This window comes from Pan troglodytes, chromosome 2, assembly GCF_028858775.2.
Source record: "Pan troglodytes isolate AG18354 chromosome 2, NHGRI_mPanTro3-v2.0_pri, whole genome shotgun sequence".
Classification (NCBI taxonomy): domain Eukaryota; kingdom Metazoa; phylum Chordata; class Mammalia; order Primates; family Hominidae; genus Pan; species Pan troglodytes.
In genome coordinates, this window is record NC_086015.1 from 128,539,724 (window position 1) to 128,561,339 (window position 21,616).

The window sequence follows — 21,616 nt, forward strand, 5'->3', positions numbered from 1 at the left end:
ACAGTGTCACCAAGAAAACAGAGGTCTAAGAACTGAGAGGGTGGGGCATTCAAAATAACCTGACAGGGGTTGACAAGCTTTTTTTTTTTTTTTAACACAAAGGGCCACAGAGTAAATAATATTAAGCTTTGTAGACCAAAAGGTAAAATCAAGGATACTGTATACAAACTCATATAAGAGAGAAAACAATTTCCACAAAAATTTTATTAATGAAATTCAAACTATGATAATAATAATAATGCATAACTTTTCACCATACAGTTCTACTAATGAAAACGCTGGAATTCTCTTTTATAGGGCTTCAAAATTAGCATTCCCTATCATTAAAGTCAATTGTAAATGTATGTTAATGCTGATCTGCAATGAGATTTTATGCATTTCATCTTTGAAACCGTCTTGTCACAAAGACAGATACTGATATCAATCCATGAAAATGTGATTTTATCAAGCATTATTCACCACTTGGAAGGCATTTACAGAAAATTTTATTAGATCCCTGATATTTGCCTTTTATCATGTATTACACTGGACATTAACTACTTCCAATTAAAGAGTAGGCAGAGTTGCACAATTAAGTGGATTCTGAAATATGAAAACTTTCTTTGCACTTGCATCAAGGTCCAAAATCTGACGAAATTGTAGTTTGAGCTTGGAAAATATATCCACTGCCTATTTGTGTGAGAGTGGAGATTTTGCTTCTTGTTCTGATAGCATAGGAAGTACATAAAACAGCATTTTGTGATTCAATATTAGGTGCTGTCAAGATAACTTTATCATGGGAGAAATTTCACATATAAACACTGGTTTCCCTTGTAATAACAGGCTGAATTTATTACGAAACATTTTCAAGTCTTCAGCAGAAGCTAATTTCTAAAGCTATTCTTCAGTGATTGAGATTGGTGATATTAATTCAGAAAAAGTTTAATTTTGGCTTTACATTCAAAAGCTCCCAATAAGACTTTACCACTTCTAAGATATTAAACTGCTATATAATAGAGTAAATCAGAACATTCAGCTTCCATAGCTGACAGAAATTCACGGAACACTGATAATAGTTAAGCCCACCAGAGCAAATGAAGTTCACTATTGACACTATTGGTTCAATGACACATAATGTATTCAAATGTTTCTCACAAAGTACTGGTCACAAATACTAACATGAAAGGCCATAAACTTTAAATGCTTTGTATTTCTCAAGCTTTGTAAATTAGTTCAACTAAACTATTCTGTTCCACATGTATTTTTTCCCCACCATTCGCTGTAACACAACTTAGCAGATCCACTTCAGTTTATATTAAAATGTTTTATCAAGTTCTTTACTCATTTTTTTGAAAACACCTTGACATTTAAGTTGCATACCATTCCATTCATCCATTTAAAGTGTATAATTCCATTTTGAAACTATTCTTGCCTATAGTTGTTGCACAGAGACGAATTCTTCAGTCACTTCAAACCTAGTATTGACTTCTTGAGTAAATAACAGGGTAATATTGTAGTATAAGAAATATATATTTAGGCTGGGCACGGTGGCTCACGAGCCTGTAATCCCAGGACTTTGGGAAGCCAAGACGGGTGGGTCATCTGAGGTGAGGAGTTCGAGACCAGCCTGGCCAACATGGTGGAACCCTGTCTCTACTACAAATACAAAAATTAGCCGGGTGTGGTGGCATGCACCTGTAATCCCAGGTACTCAGGAGGCTGGGGCAGGAGAATCACTTGAACCCGGGAGACTGAGGTTGCAGTGAGCCAAGATTGTGCCACTGCACTCCAGCCTAGGAAATAGAGTAAGACTCTGTCTCAAAAAAAAAAAAAAAAAAGAAATATACATTCAATTTTTGTCCCCAGGTCCAGACAAAGAGCTCCTAAAACTCTAGTAATTTCCTGAGTGATCGGGGTGATAAAACCATCTTTTGTTCTAATATTTGGTCTTTGTCCCTGATTCCTGACAGAGCTCCTAAAATCCTTTCAATTTCCTGAGTGATAGCAGTGTCTTTTATTCCTGACACAGAACTCCTGAAACCCTAGGGATTTCCTGGGTGATAGAAGCCTCTTTCGTTCTAATGAGGCAACTCTTTCTGGGACCCTAGATAGCTTCAGGATAGGGGCTGGTCACCAGAAAGACAAGGCCTTGAGTAGAAGCCTAGAAATTTCAGCCCCATTCTCCTCAACCTCCAGGAAGGGAAGAAGGGCTAGAAACTGAGTTAATAATCAATCCATCATGCCTACATTACTAACCTCCATAAAAGCCCCTAAGTAATGAGGTTCTGAGAGCTTCTGGGTTGGTGAACACATCCAAGTGCCAGGATGGTGGCACACCCTAAATCCACAAGACAGAAGCTCCGGTACTTGGGACCCTTCCAGACCTTGTCCTGTGGACCCTCTTCATCTGGCTGTACATCTGAATCCTTTGTAATAAAATGGTAAATGTAAGTAAAGCGCTTTCCTGGGTTCTGTAAACTGTTATAGCAAATTATCCAAACTCCCTCCCCCCATGATTTATAGCCAGTTGGTCAGAAGTACAAGAGGCCTAAACTTGTGATTGGCATCCGAAGAGGGGGCAGCCCTGTGGGACTGAGCCCTTAATTTGCAGGATCTGATGCTAACTCCAAGTAGTTAGTGTCAGCATTTAATTAAACTGTATAATAGGACAGCCGGCTGGTGTCCAAAGAGTTGGAGAAGTGTTTGTTGGTATGAGGAAAAACCCACACACTTGGTGTCAGAAGTGGATAGAAACAGATCATAGTAATTGGTACCATCTGTCAACTCATCAATAGCCAAGGAAAACCACTTGAAATCATCTGCCTTGTTTTTTAATTGACTATTGATGTTGATACCATGTAGGATTTCATTTGAGAATCAGAGTTCCATCAAAAAAAGTTTAAAAGCCATTCTCCTATATTAGTTTCACTCCAATTTCTCCTGTTTAAACTACTATTAAATTTCATCTGTAATTATTTTTCCTCTGAAATGCCTTTCATGTCCATTTCATTCAATTTTCAGTCTTCAGGTCTTTTTCAGAACCTCATCACTTAATAAAATATACTTTGCTAGAGTATGATAGTAGTATTCCTAAGAAATCTCATCATTAAACAATCATTTCAATGAGGCAGGGGAAAGAGAGACTGAGATTAGTTTCAGAAGTTAGTTTCCTTCAGGGGAAAAAAATTTAATGGCTAATTAATTAGATCTACAACCCAAACGCTGCTGAGTGAATATATCCAGGCTGTTATAGAGTAAGTAGCTTTAACTCTCAGTTCAAAAGAGTAATGATTTCATGTAAACTTCAAGTTTATACACAATATTCCAAGAACAGCTTTCGAATACAAAATACCACATAAAATACAAGGTGGAAAATGAACAAAAATACTTTTATTCTGCTAAGATAGTCTGTTACTACTGCTTATTTTTTCACTGCAATCTTTTACTTTTTAATATCAGAAAAGGCCTAGATAATGTTAGACACTGAGCAAATTCTCCTACTAAATAATCTAGCTGAAGTCTGGATGATTAAAGCATAGCATCAAGTATTGCTTTTAGTAGCTAGCCTCCACTCACCCTGTAACAATCAAGAGCTTCTTCAGCCTTGCCTGGCATCGCATCTCCTTAATAACAGCACCTCAAAAGTTTCCCAGCCAGTCTCTAGCATTTTTGTCAAAGGCTTCTGCATAAGCCAAACTCCCTTGGATTTGTCACGGAATCCTAACATTTTAAAATAATACCTTTCAGGTTCCTATAAGTCCATTGTCTATTTCTCCTAAATATCATTTAAGAAAACAAAATGTCTGAAGAACAGGTAGAGCACAACAAGATTTTTCTATTGGGATAAAGTTAGACTTTCTCAGGACTCTAGAGTTAGAGTGGATCAAACTCCACGTCCTCCCCCTCAATCCACTGATAAAGAACTAAAAGTTAGATGAAGTGGGCAAGACCATATATGATTGATTTTTAAGGTGAAGAGAGATGAAGTGGGAAAGAATATATATGATTGATTTTTAAGGTAGAGTTCCTCCATTATGTAAGTACAATAGGCCCATATAGAATACTGTGTGTCTTCAAACAGCAACAAATAGGTTGTTCTTTTTGTGTTTGCAGTCATTTTGTTTTTTTAATGAATGCACTTGTCTCTTTAATTTTAACTAATCACACAAATGTAAAACAAGAAAGAGTAGGGGTCATTATTCTTGTATCAGATAAAACAGACTTTAAACCAACAGTAAAAAAAGACAAAGAAGGTCATTTTATAATGATAAAGGGTTCAATTCAACAAGAAGACTTAACTATCCTAAATATATATGCACCCAAAATTGGAGCACCTAGATTCATAAAGCAAATACGTCTAAACCTAGGAAAAGATGTATACAGCCATACAATAATGGGAGACTTCAACATCCCACTGACAGCCTTAAATAGATTATTGAGGCAGAAAACTAACACAGAAATTCTGGACAAGTGTCTAATTTCTCACTTGACCAACTGGACCTAATAGAGCTCTACAGTATACTCTACCCAACAACCATAGAAAATACATTTTTCTCATTTGCACACAGAACATATTCTAAGATCAACCTCTTGCTGGGCCATAAATCAAGTCTCAATAAATTCAAAAAAATGGAAGTCATACCAAGCACATTCTCAGACCACATTGGAATAAAAATAGGTATCAATACCAAGAAGAACCCTCAAAACCACACAATTACTAGAAACTAAACAACTTGCTCCTGAATGACTTTTGGATAAACAATGAAATCAAGGCAGAAATCAAAATATTCTTTGAAACAAACGAAAACAGAGACACAACCTACCAAAATCTATAGAATGCAGCAAAAGCAGTGTTAAGAGGAAAGTTTATAGCACTAAACTCCCACATCAAGAGGACAGAAAGATTTCAAATTAATCATGTAACATCACACCTAAAGGAACTAGAAAAACAAGAACAAACTAATCCCAAGGCTAACGGAATAAAAGAAAACAGAGTAGAAATGAAACTGAGACCCAAAAACCATACAAAGAATCAAAACAAAAAGTTGGTTCTTTGAAAGGATAAACAAGATTGACAGACCACTAGCTAGATTAACAAAGAAAAAGATTCAAATAAGCACAATCAGAAACAACAAAAGTGACATTATAACTAATCCCACAGAAATACAAAAGCTCCAGTGAGATTATTATGAACACCCCTATACACACAAACTAGAAAATCTAGAGAATATAGTTAAATTCTTATAAACACACACCTCCCAAGATTGAATCAGGAAAAAATTCAAACCTTGAACAGATCAATAACGAGTTCCAAAATTAAATCACTAATAAAAAACACACCAACCAGGAAAGAAAAAAAAAAAAAAAAAAGCCCTGGACCAGATGGATTCACAGCTGAATTCTACCAAATGTACAAAAGACAGCTGGTACCAATCCTACTGAAACCATTCCAAAAAATCAAGGAGAAGGGATTCCTCCCTAACTCATTCTACAAAACCAGTATCATCCTGATACCAAAATCTGGCAAAGACACAACGGGGGAAAAAAAAACAAAACTAAAGGCCAACATCCCTGATGGAAATAGATGCAAAAATCCTGAACAAAATACTAGCAAACTGAATCTAGGAGCACACCAAAAAGTTAATTCAGTTTGATCAAGTATGCTTTATTCCCGGGATGCAATGCTGGTTCACCATATGCAAATCAATGAATGTGATTCACCAAATAAACAGAATTAAAAACAAAAATCACATAATCATATGATCATCTCAATAGACACAGGAACAGCTTTTGATAAAATCCAACATCCCTTCATTATAAAAACCCTCAAAAAACTAGGCATCAAAGGAACATACCTCACAATAATAAGAGCCATCTATGACAAACCACAATCAACACTATGCTGAACAGGCAAAAGCTGGACACATTCCCCCTAAGAACTGGAACAAGACAAGGACGCCTATTCTCATCACTCCTCTTCAACATAGTACTGGAAGTCCTAGCCAGAGTAATCAGGCAAGAGAAAGAAATAAAAGACATCCAAATAGGAAAAGAGACACTCAAATTATCTCTCTTTGCTGACCATATGATTCAGTATCTAGAAAGCCCTAAAGACTCTGCCAAAAGGCTCCTAGACATGATAAACAATTTCAGTAAAGTTTCAGGATACAAAATCAACAGCGTTTCTATACACCAATAACATTCAGCTGAGAGGCAAATCAAGAACATAATCCCATTTACACTAGATGCACACACACATACTCATACCCTAGGAATACATCTAACCAAGAAGGTGAAAGATCTCTATAAGAAGAACTAAAAAACACTGCTGAAGGAAATCATAGATGACATAAACAAACGAAAAAAAGTTCCATGTTAATGAACTAGAAGAATCAATAACATTAAAATTGTCCATACTTCCCAAAGCAATCTACAGATTCACCACCATTCCTATCGAACTACTAATATCATTTTTCACAGACATAGAAAAAACTATTCTAAAATTTATATAGAACCAAAAAAAAAAAAAAAAAAAAAAAAAAACAGCCCCAAAAGCCAAAGCAATCCTAGCCAAAAAAGAACAAAACCAGGACTTCAAACTATACTACAGGCTACAGTAACCAAAACAGCATGGTACTGGTACAAAAATAGATACACAAACCAATGGAACAGAATAGAGAACCCAGAAAAAAAAGCTGCACACCTACAACCAATTGATATTCAAGAAAGTTGGCAAAAAATAATCAATGGGGAAAAGACCCCTAATAAATGGTGCAGTGGAAACTAGCTAACCATATCCAAAAGAATGAAAGTAGACTTCTACCTATCACCATATGCAAAAATTAATGCAAGACAAATTAAAGACTTAAATGTAAAACAAAAACTATAAAAATCCTGGAAGAAAACCTAGGAAATACCCTTCCAGACATAAGCCTTGGCGAAGAATTTATGACTAAGTCCCGCAATTGCAACAACAATGAAAACTGACAGGCAGGACATAGTGGTTCATACCTGCAATCCTAGCACTTTGGGAGGCCAAAGTAAGAGGACTGCTTGAGGCCAGGAGTTCAAGACCAGCCTGGGCAACATGGCAAGACCTGATCTCTACAAAAAAAACTGCAACAAAAACAAAAATTGACAAGTAGGACTTAAAGAAACTAGAGTTTCTGCATAGCAAAAGAATCAGCAGAGTAAACAGACAACCTACAGAATGGGAGAAAATATTTACAAACTATGCATTCAACAAGAAACTAATATCCAGAACCTGTAAGGCAGTTAAATCAACAAGCAAAAAACAACCCCATTAAAAACTGGTCAAAGGACATGAGAACAGACACTTCTCAAAATAAGACATACAAGCAGTCAACATATGAAAAAGGTCAGGCACAGTGGCTTATTCCTGTAATCCCAGTACTTTAGGAGGCTAAGGCAGGTGGATCGCTTGAGCCCAGCAATTTGAGACCAGCCTGGGCAACATGGTGAAGCCCGGTCTCTACCAAAAAAAAAAAAAAAAAAAAAAAAGCAAAAATTAGCTGCAAGTGGTGGTGTGCACCTGCAGTCCCAGCTACTCAGAAGCCTGAGGTGGGAGGATCGCTTGAGCCCGGGAGGTTGAGGCCACAGTGAGCCCAGATCATGCCATCGCACACCAGCCTAAGTGACACAGCAACACCATCTTTAAAAAAAAAAAACAATGAACACCACAATGAGATACTATCTCACACCCCTAAGAAGGGCTATTATTAAAATGTCAAAAAAAAAAAAACATGTTGGCGAAGCTACAGAGAAAAGGGAACACTTATACATTATTGGTAGACGTGAATTATTTCAGCGACTGTGAAAAACAGTCTGGAGATTTCTCAAGGAAGTAAAAACAAAACTACCATTTGACCCAGCGATCCCATTACTGGGTACATACCCAAAGGAAAAAAAAAATTCTACCGAATGACACATGCACTCATACGTTTATGGCAGCACTATTCACAAAAGCAAAGACACAAAATCAACACAGGTAACCATCAGCAGTGGACTAGATAAAGAAAATGTGGTACATATACACCATGGAATACTACACAGCCATAAAAAGAGCAAAATCATGTCTTTTGCAGAAACATGGATGCAGCTGGAGTCAATCACCCTAAGTGAATTAACATAAAAAACAGAAAACCAAATAACACATGTTCCCACTTATAAGTGGGCGTTAAATCTTGGGTACACACAGACGTAAAAAATGGGAACAATAGACACTAGGGACTCCAAAAGGAAGAAGAGAAGGAATGGGGGAAAGGCCTGAAAAACTTCCTATTGGGTACTATGTTCACTGTCTGGGTGACAGGATTAATAGAAGCCCAAATCTCAGAATCATGCAATATCCCCTTGTAAGAAACTTGCATACGTACCCCCTGAATCTAAAGTAAAAATTTTAATTAAAAAAAGTTTAATAATTAACCTATGACCTCATCAATTCACTCCTAGGTAATTAAGAGTAAACTGAGTATATTTTCTGGAATAATTAAAAACGCACACTGAAGCTAGGCACAGTGGCTCAGGCCTATAATCTCAGCACTCTGGGAGGCCAAAATCGGAGGATCACTTGAGCCCAGGAGTTCCAGACCAGCCTGGGATACATAGGGAGACTCCATCTCTAAAAAAAAAAAAAATACAAAAAATTAAAAAAGATTACCCAGGCATGGTGGTGTGCTTCCAATATTCAAAAATCCTGAGGTCTTCAGGAGTTTGAGTTTAAAGAAGTAATTGAGTATTTTTCCAAAAGAACATGGTGTGAAATAATTTGTAAAACAAAGCATTATGTCTAGACCCAACTGAATGAATGTTTCATCTTCTGTAGAATGTAAAATAATTTTTCAGGGGGCCCTACATTAAAGGAAGGCAGGTTAACAAGTCAAAGAGTAGAGAAACTTATCTTGTTTCAGAGTACATTTTCTACAGTTTTTGAAAATATTTTAAAAAGGCAAACCAAACCATACTATGGACAAATAAGAAAAATAAGAAACTACTGTGAAAAATAACTTTAGCCAGGCATGCTGGTGCACACCTGTAGTCCCAGAAACTCAAGGAAGCTAAGGCAGGAGGATTGCTTGAGCCCAGGAGGTGGAGGCTGCAGTGAGCTATGATCATGCCACTGCACTCCAGCCTAGGCAACAGAGGGAGACTTCATCTCTGAAAACAAAAAAAGTATTTAAGTTTTGCCTACTTCTCAAACTGACCAAAGCTAAAGTAATATTACATTCCTTAAAGCTTAACTATGTTGTTCCATTTGTTTTAAAAAAATTTAAATACCTAAATTTGATTAATACATTTGTAATTATGAGTAAATATTTTAGCATAAAAATATTAAATATTATACAATTTTCTTCATATTAGTTATGATTAACAGTAACTTATTTTCCAAATTTCCAACTTTCCTCACAAAACAGTATTTTTTTTAACATGGCAGTTAAATGCCTTGGTATCTTATAATGCTTTACAAGATAAATCTGACATTCCTTAGCTTAGCATCAAGGCTAGACAATGCAATTCCAAAATCAAGCTTTCTAGACTTATCTCCTCACCCCCACTCTCCCCGTCCTTCCTGCTTTCCTCAGAATGGCCATTTACATGCACATCTTGCCTCTGCCCACTCCGTTGTGAAATCCGGTCTTACCCCTACACCCACAGACTTCGTTTCAGTGAAGCATAGAAGGCTACATACATATAGGCTACAGGCCAGGTTCAGGACTGGCTTTACCCTTACCTGAACAAAATAAAAATCTCCCTAGTTAAAACCAAAAGTTGATGTCACTTCGAAATTTCCTTGGTGCTTGATCTACCCTTTCAACAGCATATTGGTTAAGGGCACAAACTTTGAAGAGCTAGATTGTTATTTACCAGTTATACGCACTGAGGGAGGTGACTTAATCATTTTGAACCTTATCTGTAAAACAGGAATACCAGTACCCTCCTCACAGGACTGCTGTGTGGATAAAGTGAGATAATTTATGTATTGGGTTACAGTGCTTGGTGGAGAACAGGTACTCAATAAATTTACTTGAGTATCACTAGGTTTATGATAATCATGAATTCTTAGGAATTGCTAGGTTTTTTTAAACTGCAATGAAGTACCTGCCTCCTTCCGGTTCTTTTAAGCCAGGATATATGACACACTGCTTGGCCTCTTGTCCAGCATCTGCAACTGTCTGGGTGTTTGCCTGTCTGCCTCAGTTTTAACTTGCTACCCTGTGTGTGTTTCTGAATCGATTATCTGAGTATCTGTTTACCTCTTCTCGCCCAACGATTCCCAACTTCCTTCAGTACACTGTAGATTTTCTTTCTGGTCCTGGCTTCCATCATGCCTTTGCTTTACTACCTATGGTTCCTGTGATGACACTTGACTCCCATGCAACACATGGATTACAAAGCCTAAATCAAATTCACTCTTGAGATCACTTAAGTTCTATCTCTTCCATGAAGACACCAATCTGAATTGTCTGGTCTATTTCAATGAAATTCTAAAGCACAGGTTGTCTGCATCATTGTGTTGGAAATCTGACATATGCTTCATCAAATTGTGAGTCACATGATTCACATGTTCATTCATTCAATGACTATATGTAAGAATGAGACCACTTCAACCAAGTCTCAATTTGTTAAAGACTTGTTAAAACAAATGCTACACATCTTTTTTAAATATAGCTGCTATGAACTAACAAAAACATTCTATATAGATTTGAGGGGTAGGGATACTCATACATAAAATACATACACTTAATTGAAAACTGGGCAACTTTCATTATAAAGCCTCTGATTTGCCATATTTCTGTTGTAAGACATAATAATAAAATGGAATCAATCTTCTGGATGACTTCCCCTATCCTCCTAAACAAAAAAAATTTTAAGTATGGTTTAATATTTTTATATATATCAGGTTTTTATCAATTTATATATTTAATTACACCATACTTTAATTATATACATATATACACACATATAAATGATCTCTTTTATGTCTTTATTGGGATATTTTGATATATAGTGTTAAGCTTTTATATGTTTTATGTATAACCAATCTTTTAGTATGAATTATTAACAGCTTTGCAAATAAAAAAAAATTGGTTTCTAAAAGCTTTGATAAAGCAGAAAATGTCAGTCCCAGCAATCCATACTTCTCTGCTTAATACTTCCTTGGCAAGCTCTGTCCATGCCAGTGCAGTCTGGGCTTCAGCAATCACAATGCCAGGAGCTTGTAGTGCACACAACATTCTCAGTTACACAAACAGTATTCATTTCCTTCATCCTCACAAATTAAGAGTTAAACTCTAAGTAGGTCTTTAACATTTTCTTTCATAAGACTTCTCTATTAGAGCTAATTAACTATAAATTAGGGCTTGAAAAATGTGAGCAGAAAACTAATTTTTATCGATAACTGAACCATACTAAGGGAAATATAAAGGGTTAAGCTAAGTTAGTCAAGAGTAAATCAACATTCTCTCTAACCCCACCCCATTAGCCCAACTGGTTTACAAAAATAAGATGCTGTTATTATTCAGCTATTTAATACAGTTGTGAATAAAAGTCATAGTAAAGAGAAAAAGAGGACTGCTGTGTTTTCAGGCATGAAGAACACTAACTTAGATGACAGGTTTTCCAGTGTTTTTATATTTTTACAGAGAGAACTGTATACATCTAAGAACTAAAGGCTTAAAAAAGAACCTTATGGAAAAAGAAACCTAGTGAACATATATAATTCTGAGTGATTTAGTTTTTTCAAAAATCTCTTTTTTTTGGGAAGAGAATCTTTTTTTTTTTTTGAGACGGAGTCTTGCTCTGCTGCCCAGGCTGGAGTGCAATGGCATGCTCGGCTCACCACAACCTCCGCCTCCCAGGTTCAAGCGATTCTCCTGCCTCAGCCTCCCGAGTAGCTAGGACTAAAGGCATGTGCCACCACGCCTGGCTAATTTTTGTATTTTTAGTAGAGATTGGGTTTCACTATGTTCTCAAACTCCTGACCTCGTGATCCGCCTGCCGTGGCCTCCCAAAGTGCTGGGATTACAGCGTGAGCCACCGCACCCGGCCGGGAGGAGAATCATTTATAAAAACTTCCCTATAGAAATAGCTTCGTAACATTTTTACTAATTGAAATAAAAAATAAATTATGAAAACTGGCATAACTAAAAAGCTACCATAATTTGTATAACAGAACATCAGGATAGGTATTCTGTGGCTTACTATTTAGAGGAATTTACAAAAATAAAATTAAAAATTGTACTTAAGTTTTTTACTCCTCAATCCCTCTTGGTGATAAGACTGGCAGTTTCTTAGAGTAAAATGCTCATGGGGTGAGAAGAAAATAACACAACTATGGATATATGCCATTCTAACATTTATTCTATATATGCATTTTTAAAATAGGCACCTTAGACAAGGAAAGGGCACGTCAGACAAAAGTACTTGATCCACAAGAAAATCTGCCAATGATGATAAATGTTTAACCTTGATATGCGCTTGATCAGTAATCCTGGCCCTAAACAAAATGATCAATTATAATTATCTTCGACCTTAGCCTCAAATCCTCATCTTCTCTCTCACATCCAAAACATCACCTAAATAAAGGATCTGTAATATTCACAAAAAATATAATATTCACAAAAAAGGTAAATCTCCCATAACTGCCAAAAATAGCAGTCCTGAGGATATTTACAATGTGGCAGTTTTCAGTGCCATAGTCTAAAGGAATAAAGCTTAAACCAGAATTTCAGGGATCAGCCTCTGGATGAAAAAGTACTCTCCCCTAAAATGGTGTTTCATAGACAAGCCCAAATGTAGGAAATGGAATTAAATAGTAGCCTGTCTAGAGCACATTAAAAATTTTTCCTTTTGAAACCAAATCAACTATGTTCTTGGTTTTAATAAGACACAGGTTTCTTTATTGTTGGCCACAGCTACCAAGCAAGTAATGATTTTTAACTATGTTGCAAAGGGACAGAGAATGGGCTTGGAGGCCTGAGGGAACAGGAGAAGACAGTATAATGAGACCTAAAGGGAGAAGGAAGGATGTATGGAAAATGGAGCCTTTAAGGGCAGATGGTTTTCACCAACCTTTGAGGGTCGGTTAGGTGACTCATTACTCATTTGACAATTTAAAAATGGATAAAAATATGGAAAATCTTTTTAAATGCCGTAACTATTTAAATGCATTCTTCTAAACTAAGGGCCTACAAATAAAGAAAGCCTTCACATGGGCAAACTTCAGGGCACTACCCTCTTCCAAAAATAAAAGTCACTTAGAAAATGAAAGGAAGAACAGTAAGAACAGAATAATAAATGATGGAGACCTATTTGTGGTTCTAGATATATATTCCCAAATAGGTTTAACAAAAAACATTTTACTGTCTTTAAAAAGAATCTATAAAAAGAATCAAGAATACGAAGTAAAGAAGGGAAAACTATCCCCTTATATCAGTTCCACCTAGTAGGGAGGGAACAATAGGGCAGAATTGATTCTCTCTTCAAAAGAACTTTTCTTTGTTAAGGAACCCTAGTGATTGCTTTGCCCTGGTTCCTCTCAACTCCTTATCTTCTTCTACACTGTTCTCTCTAACATGAGAACTCCAGCCTTTGCTTCTACCACTTTTAGATGCTACTATACCTATAGGAAGGCTAAGCCATAATTGGCTTAGTGACAGAGCAAGAAAAACTCAAAAAGGCCCAAATATAACTTTCTGCTTCTAGTCCCATTCTGCATAGCCAGTGATTTCACATGTGTACTCTGGACTCACAGAGGCTTGAGCTGAAATCTTGGTTCCATCATTTATTAGATATATACATTTGGGAAAGTTCCTTGACTTATGTGCACTTCTTACTACCTCCTCATCTATAAAATGGGGATAGTAATAACTCCTGCCTTTCAAGATTAATGTGAGGACTAAATGAGATATTTAACACAGTTTTCTGGTACTTAGTAAATTCTAAACAAACATTAACAACCCATTATACTCTGCTTAAATCCAAGATTCCCCATGGTCTAGTGCAGTTGATTACAGGATTGTGACCAGCACTTTTTTAAAAAAAGAATTCATACTCACACACAAAATATCACAGTGCAATGAAGGTAAGTATTGTTTCAAAAATATGTTTTTCAGATACACACCCACCCACGCACATATATTCTTAACTTAGCCTCATGTGGCTTTTCTGTGACACCTTCCCTAAGAACGGACAGCACATGTGTCTCTTCCTCAGGGCACAATAGTATCTTGAGAATTTTGTATAAAATTCTACAACACTTAACTGCACTGTGCTTGCTTATATGTGTGTTTTTCCACGTCTGTTTTTCCACAAGAACGTAAACTCCAAAGAAAGAAACTGCCTTATGTTATCTATTTCTGGTGCTTGAAAAACACTGGATGCTCAATAAATTTTTGTTGAATGAATGAGTAAAATATCAAAACCTATTAGGTATTAAGAACACACAAAAATAATCACTTTCATTTGTATCTGATCAGGTTTTATTGTTATATAGGAATTTAAATTTAGCTATAAGTCACACAAAATCTATAAAGTTTTTTCTCCCACAGTGCCTAGTATAGCCCCTTCTAATAAAAAGAGATGAATACGTTTACTTAAAAAACTGAAACTAGTAATGTGCAAAATGATTGTTAAAAAGTAGAACATCCAAGCATACAGACATGTTGCACAGTTAAAGTTTTATTTATTTATTTATTTATTTATTTATTTATTTTATTTATTTTTGAGACGGAGTTTCACTCTTATTGCCCAGGCTGGAGTGCAATGGCGCGATCTCGACTCACCGCAACCTCCGCCTCCCGGGTTCAAGCAATTCTCCTGCCTCAGCCTCCCGAGTAGCTGGGATTACAGGCATGTGCTACCACGCCCGGCTAATTTTGTATTTTTAGTAGAGACGGGGTTTCTTCCATGTTGGTCAGGCTGGTATCGAACTCCCGACCTCAAGTGATCCGCCCACCTCAGCCTCCCAAAGTGCTGAGATTACAGGCATGAGCCACTGAGCCCAGCCCAGTTAAAGTTTTATTTAAGCAGACCAGACACATTCAGGCTTCTTTTTGGGGGCAAAGAAAATTGAAAAAAAAGTTATCAGACAGAAAAGGTTGTTTCTATATGACAAACTGTCCTTTCACAAATACTGCAGGTCCCATGAGAACACATCGAAATAACAACACTGGGCAGGTACTTGCTTGAGTACTTAAAACAGAAAAATACGAAGAACTTAAATATTTTCAATATTCTCATATTATCACAATTCTCAATTCTATTCAAATGTAAAATTCAAAGTTATACAAATTTACCAACTCTGCTTTTATTCCATCACAAAAAGCAAAACACTGGAAATCAATTCTAAAGAAACACTTTTCAACATGCTTAGAGGCAACAGAGGCAAAGTCAACAGACTACTAAATCAAAGTTACTTATAAAAGTTGGTTTTACCATTGGCAAAAATAGATGCAAATAAATATTTGCTCTAAAATGAGACTTAGGTTTTTACGGTATGTGTTCCTTTATAGTAATCCTCTAGAATATTTAATTTCTAAATCATTAATAACTTGACTGAGAAATTGGCAGTTCTCAACTTTTTAAGATTACATGTCTAAGGGTAAGGTATATACATGAAAGGGAAAGAAAGAGAATGAATTGTACTGCTGCTTTAGGAGTCAGGAATTTGCTTCCTACCCCAGACTAATTAATGATAATTTTGAGTTCAGTAAACACCTAAGGAAATAGCAATTTCAGAAAATCTTCCTTCCTTTTGTGACTTTAAACATATATTTTAGGTTATTATGCAACTCTATTTCAAAGTAATTTCTTGGGCTTGGACATTAAAGTTAAGTCTTAACAGTTAACATTGATTTATTGAAGGGAGAAAAAAGATAATCTGTGATTTATAGTCTAAACCAATGGAAATGGCAGCAAGTCACTGCCACTTATTAAAAATTCTTCCCTCCATTTGAAATAATCATTTTCATGAACCTAGTAAGGGTGGTTAACACTCACCAGTATGAATCTTCTCATGTCTCTGTAGCAGGTACTTCTGTATGAAACGCATGTCACATTGACTACATTGAAATGGTTTTTCACCTTAAAATAATTTCACATCCACAAATTAGTTACTGAATAAAACAATGGTTTTTAGTTACTGTTTCTGAGGAAAGAAAAATCTTAGATGCCCAAATTTTGGAAAATTACAAAATAGCCATACAAATTTTTAATGTTATTAACAGAATTTTATGTCCTCTCAATTTTTTTCCCAGGATTTAAAAATTCATATTCTCACAATCACAGAAAAATGAGATTAAATTTGATCTATATATTCAAGGGGGGGAAGGAAATAAATAAAACAATTTAAAATTGAATTTTAACATCATGGGGTGAGAAAGAAATACAGGTTCTCACGTGTCCTAAACATCTTTTCTTCCTTTTTATCTGGAAGAAGGTGCGCCCATCCTGTTTTCTCCCTAGTTAACCATCCATTTATGCCCTTTTACACATTTTCTTCAGAGCCTTCAGAACTTTCTAAACATCCCTTTTTTAAAAGATCCTGTCTCTTCAAACTTTCTCTCTCTGCTGGGGCTTTTCCTTTTAAGGAAAGTATTCTCTGGCCTGCTCTATGCTGAGAAACCTTGTTTCAGTCCTGAAACACTTCTACCTTAGTACTTTCTCTCCTTCTCTTTCACTACACCTCCTTAAAAGAGTAGTCTACTCTAAGTCAAATTCTTCACTGCCCACTTGCGGTTTAACCCTTATACTCTGCTTTCTGAAAAGCTACTTGTGATCTCCTTGCTATTTATTCCAAAGATTTTTTCTTGGTTCTCTAACCTCTATCCTCCTAGGGCACTGGCACTGTTGGTCACATCCTGCTTGGAATTCTATCTTCTACTAGCTTCTGGGACACTATTTTCCTAGTTCAATGAATCTCCCTTATAACTGTTTTTCTTCCTCATTTCATCTTACATGTCTAGTTTGTTTACCCAAAGGTCTGTCATCTTTAATACTGTTCTCTACAATTTCATTATCTTAGCTATCATTTATTTATATTTGATTTCCAAATCCATGTTTTAAACTCTGCCTGGACATTTTGCACATACAAAAAATGAACACTGATAAACAGGCTTTTAATAATACATTCTTTAATCATTTCTCTAGCTAAATGGAGCACATTAAGCCAAACAGGTGTCCAATTAAGACTATTTAATTAATTTTACACATCCATGCTAATTGTTTTCTCACTTCAGAGTTTTTCCTGGTTTCCTTCTGACATTCTGGCCTATAAAATCTCTGATTTGGAATGCCAGATTAGCTATGGTCTTAGGAATGAATGACAGTTACACGAAGATGAAAATAACAAAGATAATAACTTTAATGGCCACAAGCCCATTTTAATTCAAGAAATACCTGTATGAATGAAGACATGTCTCTGTAAGTGATAGTTCGTTCTAAAGGCAGCATTGCAGTGCTCACAAACGTGAGATTTAGGGGTTTTCAAACCAAGTGATCCATCCTCATTTATTGTAAGGATCTAGTTCAAAAAAAAAAAAAAAGGCAAAAACAAAAGAAATAAGTTTTTAAAACGTAATTAAATAGTAATTTTAAAAAAAAGATAATGCAAACAACAGTCGCCACAGATTATGAAATATTTTGTTCTTAAATGATCTTGAAAAGACTATTAGAATAATGTTATCATTAACTGTAGGAAAGTACAATGTGACTCAGAATGAGCAAAAATCACTAATAAAACCTTGGAAGCTGGTTAAGTAAGATCTCATCACGGCCTTCTCCTCTGTAATGCTTATGCGTGATGGAGTTCCTAAGTCTTCAGTTAGGGTGAACACAGGTATATTTTCAATTTCAAATTCTCATATATGCAGGAAAAAAGCCTTTAGACATGATCTAATATCAATCAGTATGGGGCTAATTAAATAAATCATGGAAAATGAATACAATTTAATATTATGTGGTTGTGAAATAAAATGACAAAGCTCTCTATATACTTATATGAAAAGCGTGTCAGGATTTGTTAAGTTAAAAAAAAAAAAGGCAAAGTTTAGAACCCAGTGTATAGTTTTGCTAACTTTTGTATATAAAAGGTACATATAGGAATATATATTTGCATAGGCATAAAAACTACTTGAGAAGGATATATATACATAAGTATATAACCTTGATTGTGATGGCTGGGGAACTGGGCAGACAAGAAATAAAATGGGAGGGAAGTTTTACACTGTCCACTTAACACATTTTTTTGAACCATGTAAGTGGTTACCTATTACTAAAAAAAAAGAGAACACTAAGTTTTCAAGTTACAATATGGTAGAATTTATGGTCTGTTTCAGTCTAGGATCACTATGGTTATTCTAGAACTACTAAATTATTATTAAACATATTCCTAAGAATATTTGTCAAATAAATAAATTAGAAGTGGGTATGGGGTCCATCTGGGGCATAAGTACTGAATAAGAAAATTATTCAGCACTTATAAATTCAGTTTTTTTAAAAATAGAAGTGGGTAAAAAGAAGGAAGACAAGAGACAAAGCAACCTTGTCTTTCTGGGCTTATTGAGATTAAGAGTATTGCGAGCCTGGTTTGGATGGTACCACACAGAAACTCACCTTAGGCTGCATGTATTCCAATTTATCAACAACTTGTTCAATGTGCAACATTAAGCTGCCTTTTGGCCAGGCATGGTGGCTCAAGCCTGTAATCCCAGCACTTTGGGTGGCTGAGGTGGGTGGCTCACTTCAGTTCAGGAGTTCGAGACCAGCCTGGGCAAAATGAGGAAACCCCATCTCCACTAAAATACAAAAATTAGCCAGGTGTGGTGCCACACACCTGTACTCTCAGCTACTTGGGAGGCTGAGGATGGGAGGATCACTTGGGCCAGGAGGTCAAGGCTGCAATGAGCCATCATCATGCCACTGCACTCCAGCCTGGGCAATACAGTAATACCCATCTCAAAAAAAAAAAAAAAAATTGCCTTTCATCAGACATGTGGAAGAGTGAAAATAATGATTCCTTTTTCATTATTGACGAAAGCACAAAAAAAAAAAAAAGGCACAATATTATGCTGAAACAGCAAAGAAAACTAGAAGATCTGATCAGGAGGGGTATGGCCAGTGAGAGGGAAACAATGCTGTAGGTGTGGGCATACAGAATGGGGCTAAGAAACTGTCCAACAAAGGTAGAGAAATCTGGGAAATAAATATAAAGAACTGTGGAAACTGATTAGGGCCTGCAAACACACAGCTATGACCCCTTCTCAAACCTAGAAAAGGGCAGTACGTAAGGGGAAAAGGGCAGTACGTAAGGGAAAAAGGCTTTAATCCTTAAAACATTTTTACTTTAAATTCAAGAAGACAGTTCAGCCTATACTATATGCAGATCAGTGGTAATTATTATGCAAATTATACAGGGCATTTGGATTCTGGGCAAACAGCCAATGTGGTCAACAATGCTTCAAAGTCTATGCACCAAAGTCATGGAAGGGAAACATTTGGCAGGAGAATGGAAGTGGGTGTCACAGCTTCCTGAGGAGAGTCAAAGAAAGTGGAAAGCTTCATCTCTGGGCCAGTCAGTTTTGAATTTTTTCAACCCCTCCAAGTCACATAATAATAAGCAAGTTAACACTGTGCAAAAGGAAAACACACAAAATCTTTTAAAATATGACTCAAAATATTTTATACATAAAACAAACAAAAAGATGTTAAATACTTATATAAAATGGAACTAAAAACAAGACAGCACCAGGTATTTTTTTTTTCATGTATGTTGATAACAAATAAGAAAATCCAACTGCCAAAAACCATGGCACTTCAATAGCTTTCTGTGGCATAGCAACTGCAAGGAAAGGCTTTGTAAAGAACAAATCTGGCCCAAGTTGCTTAATGTGAAACGGATGTAATCCTTGACTGTACAAAGCCCTTTTATGAAGAGTTAAGGAGTTCTAGGTCATTGTTTTCTGGCACTGGAGGTACTGCTGCCTTTCATTGTAGATTTAAGCCTTAATTCAAGGTGAATTTTATGGATGAAACAGCTACCACTGCCTTGTGGATAAACACACAGGAAAATCTAGCTTTTTTAAAGTTCAAAGACAGAAACACCAAATTCTTGGACATTTTATATTTTCCTTACTTTCTTTAGGCCAGAGTAATAAAGGACATAAACTCATCTTGACTCAGATGAGCATCAATGGCCCTTCCAATTTGTAACCTGTTTTAAATATATCCAACTGATTTTTATTCACCCTTATAATCTCAGTGTTCAAAATGGTATCTGGAGCATAGTGGAGACTCTATACCTGTCAAAGGACCTGGCTGCCTGCTGTCCATAACAATTACTCCTCCTAGCTTACCACTTTATTGTTTTTTAAATTTGTTGCTAAAAGCAATACTTTACTTTTCAATTTTTTAGTCTTCAGATAACTGAGTAGTGAGAGAAGCGGGTAGGCAAAGAATAAAATCCCTTAGCAGAACACAAATAGCACACTAACGCAGGCAAAATTTTCTTCCCCGGTATAGACTTGCCTTCTTTTCTTGCTCACACCTTTTCAAGATCTTTTAGTAGAATGTGATCTACCAGCTGAGTGTGTTTGCCTTAGAGATTAGCAGTCTTATCTGCAACTGGTTCCATAAAACATCTTTGCTTTTCTTTTTTCCCCAACATATGGACACCATTACAACTGAAGAATTTTATGTTTAAAATTTTAAATTCTAAGATGCCTGCTAGACATCTTCAGATGCTTTATCTTGCCCCTTGTCATTGCTACTTCAGGAGAAATATGGTATATTACATAGACCAAGCAATCAGGTTTTAGCAAGTGGAGAAATTAGTAATACTCTAATTCTCAACACACTACATTTTTTTTTCTTATCTGTTTAGTAAATTTAAAACAAGACTTTATAGAAAAAAATTGAGTATCAAATGGAATTTCTCAGTTAATCTGCTTTCTTAATCTCATATCCATTATGACATATTTTCTGTTTTAAGACAAATCTATTACCAGCCAGCTACCTAAATATACACATATGGTAAAGGTTATCTTAAATAATATACCCATTTTCATCAGGCAAAGCCCTAAGGTCTGCCTATTCAAATTCAGAGATTTTTCACTCCATAAGGATCACTGCCACTGAATAAATGAAACCTGACACCCCTCACTGAGAAAAAGTTCTGTTTTCTTAAAAGGCAGACATGATTTTTCACATTCAAATGTGTACTACTAAAATTATTAAAGCATATTTTAAACTAAACACTATAGGTTTTTATCATATATTCCTGAATCAATCAAAATCAACTTTGAAGCCACCAAAACTCAAAAGACAACTTAGATAAGAGAGTTTACATTTCTCACCTATTATGAGACGTTCTACTGCAACTGGGGATGGAGAATGACAGCTGTGACAATTCTCTTTACTCTCCAAATCCAATGAGAAATGGAAAATAGTGCAAGTCCAAAGATATACAAATAACAAAGTCACCCTGAGTAATACCCATCATGACAACTTGACTGTCCTGGTCATCGTTAATAACCTACTCTAACATTGTCACTTTCTTTCATTCATCAAGATTTTTTATTGTTTCTCAGTACTAGATTTTTCTCATAACCAAATTTCCTTT

The 21,616-nt window shown here is 35.9% G+C and overlaps 1 protein-coding gene across 16 annotated transcripts in view; it reads right to left on the reverse strand.

Moving 5' to 3' along the window:
* Nucleotides 1-21,616, reverse strand: part of ZNF148 (zinc finger protein 148) — a 149,539-nt gene that overhangs the window by 36,043 nt on the left and 91,880 nt on the right. For all 16 annotated transcript variants that reach the window (XM_063807060.1, XM_063807059.1, XM_016941824.4 and 13 more), the window contains 2 exons: nucleotides 17,398-17,521; nucleotides 16,000-16,083 (listed from right to left, as the gene is read on the reverse strand). In XM_063807060.1, coding sequence (XP_063663130.1) covers nucleotides 16,000-16,083; nucleotides 17,398-17,521 — 208 coding nt within the window. The remainder of the gene's footprint in view (nucleotides 1-15,999; nucleotides 16,084-17,397; nucleotides 17,522-21,616) is intronic.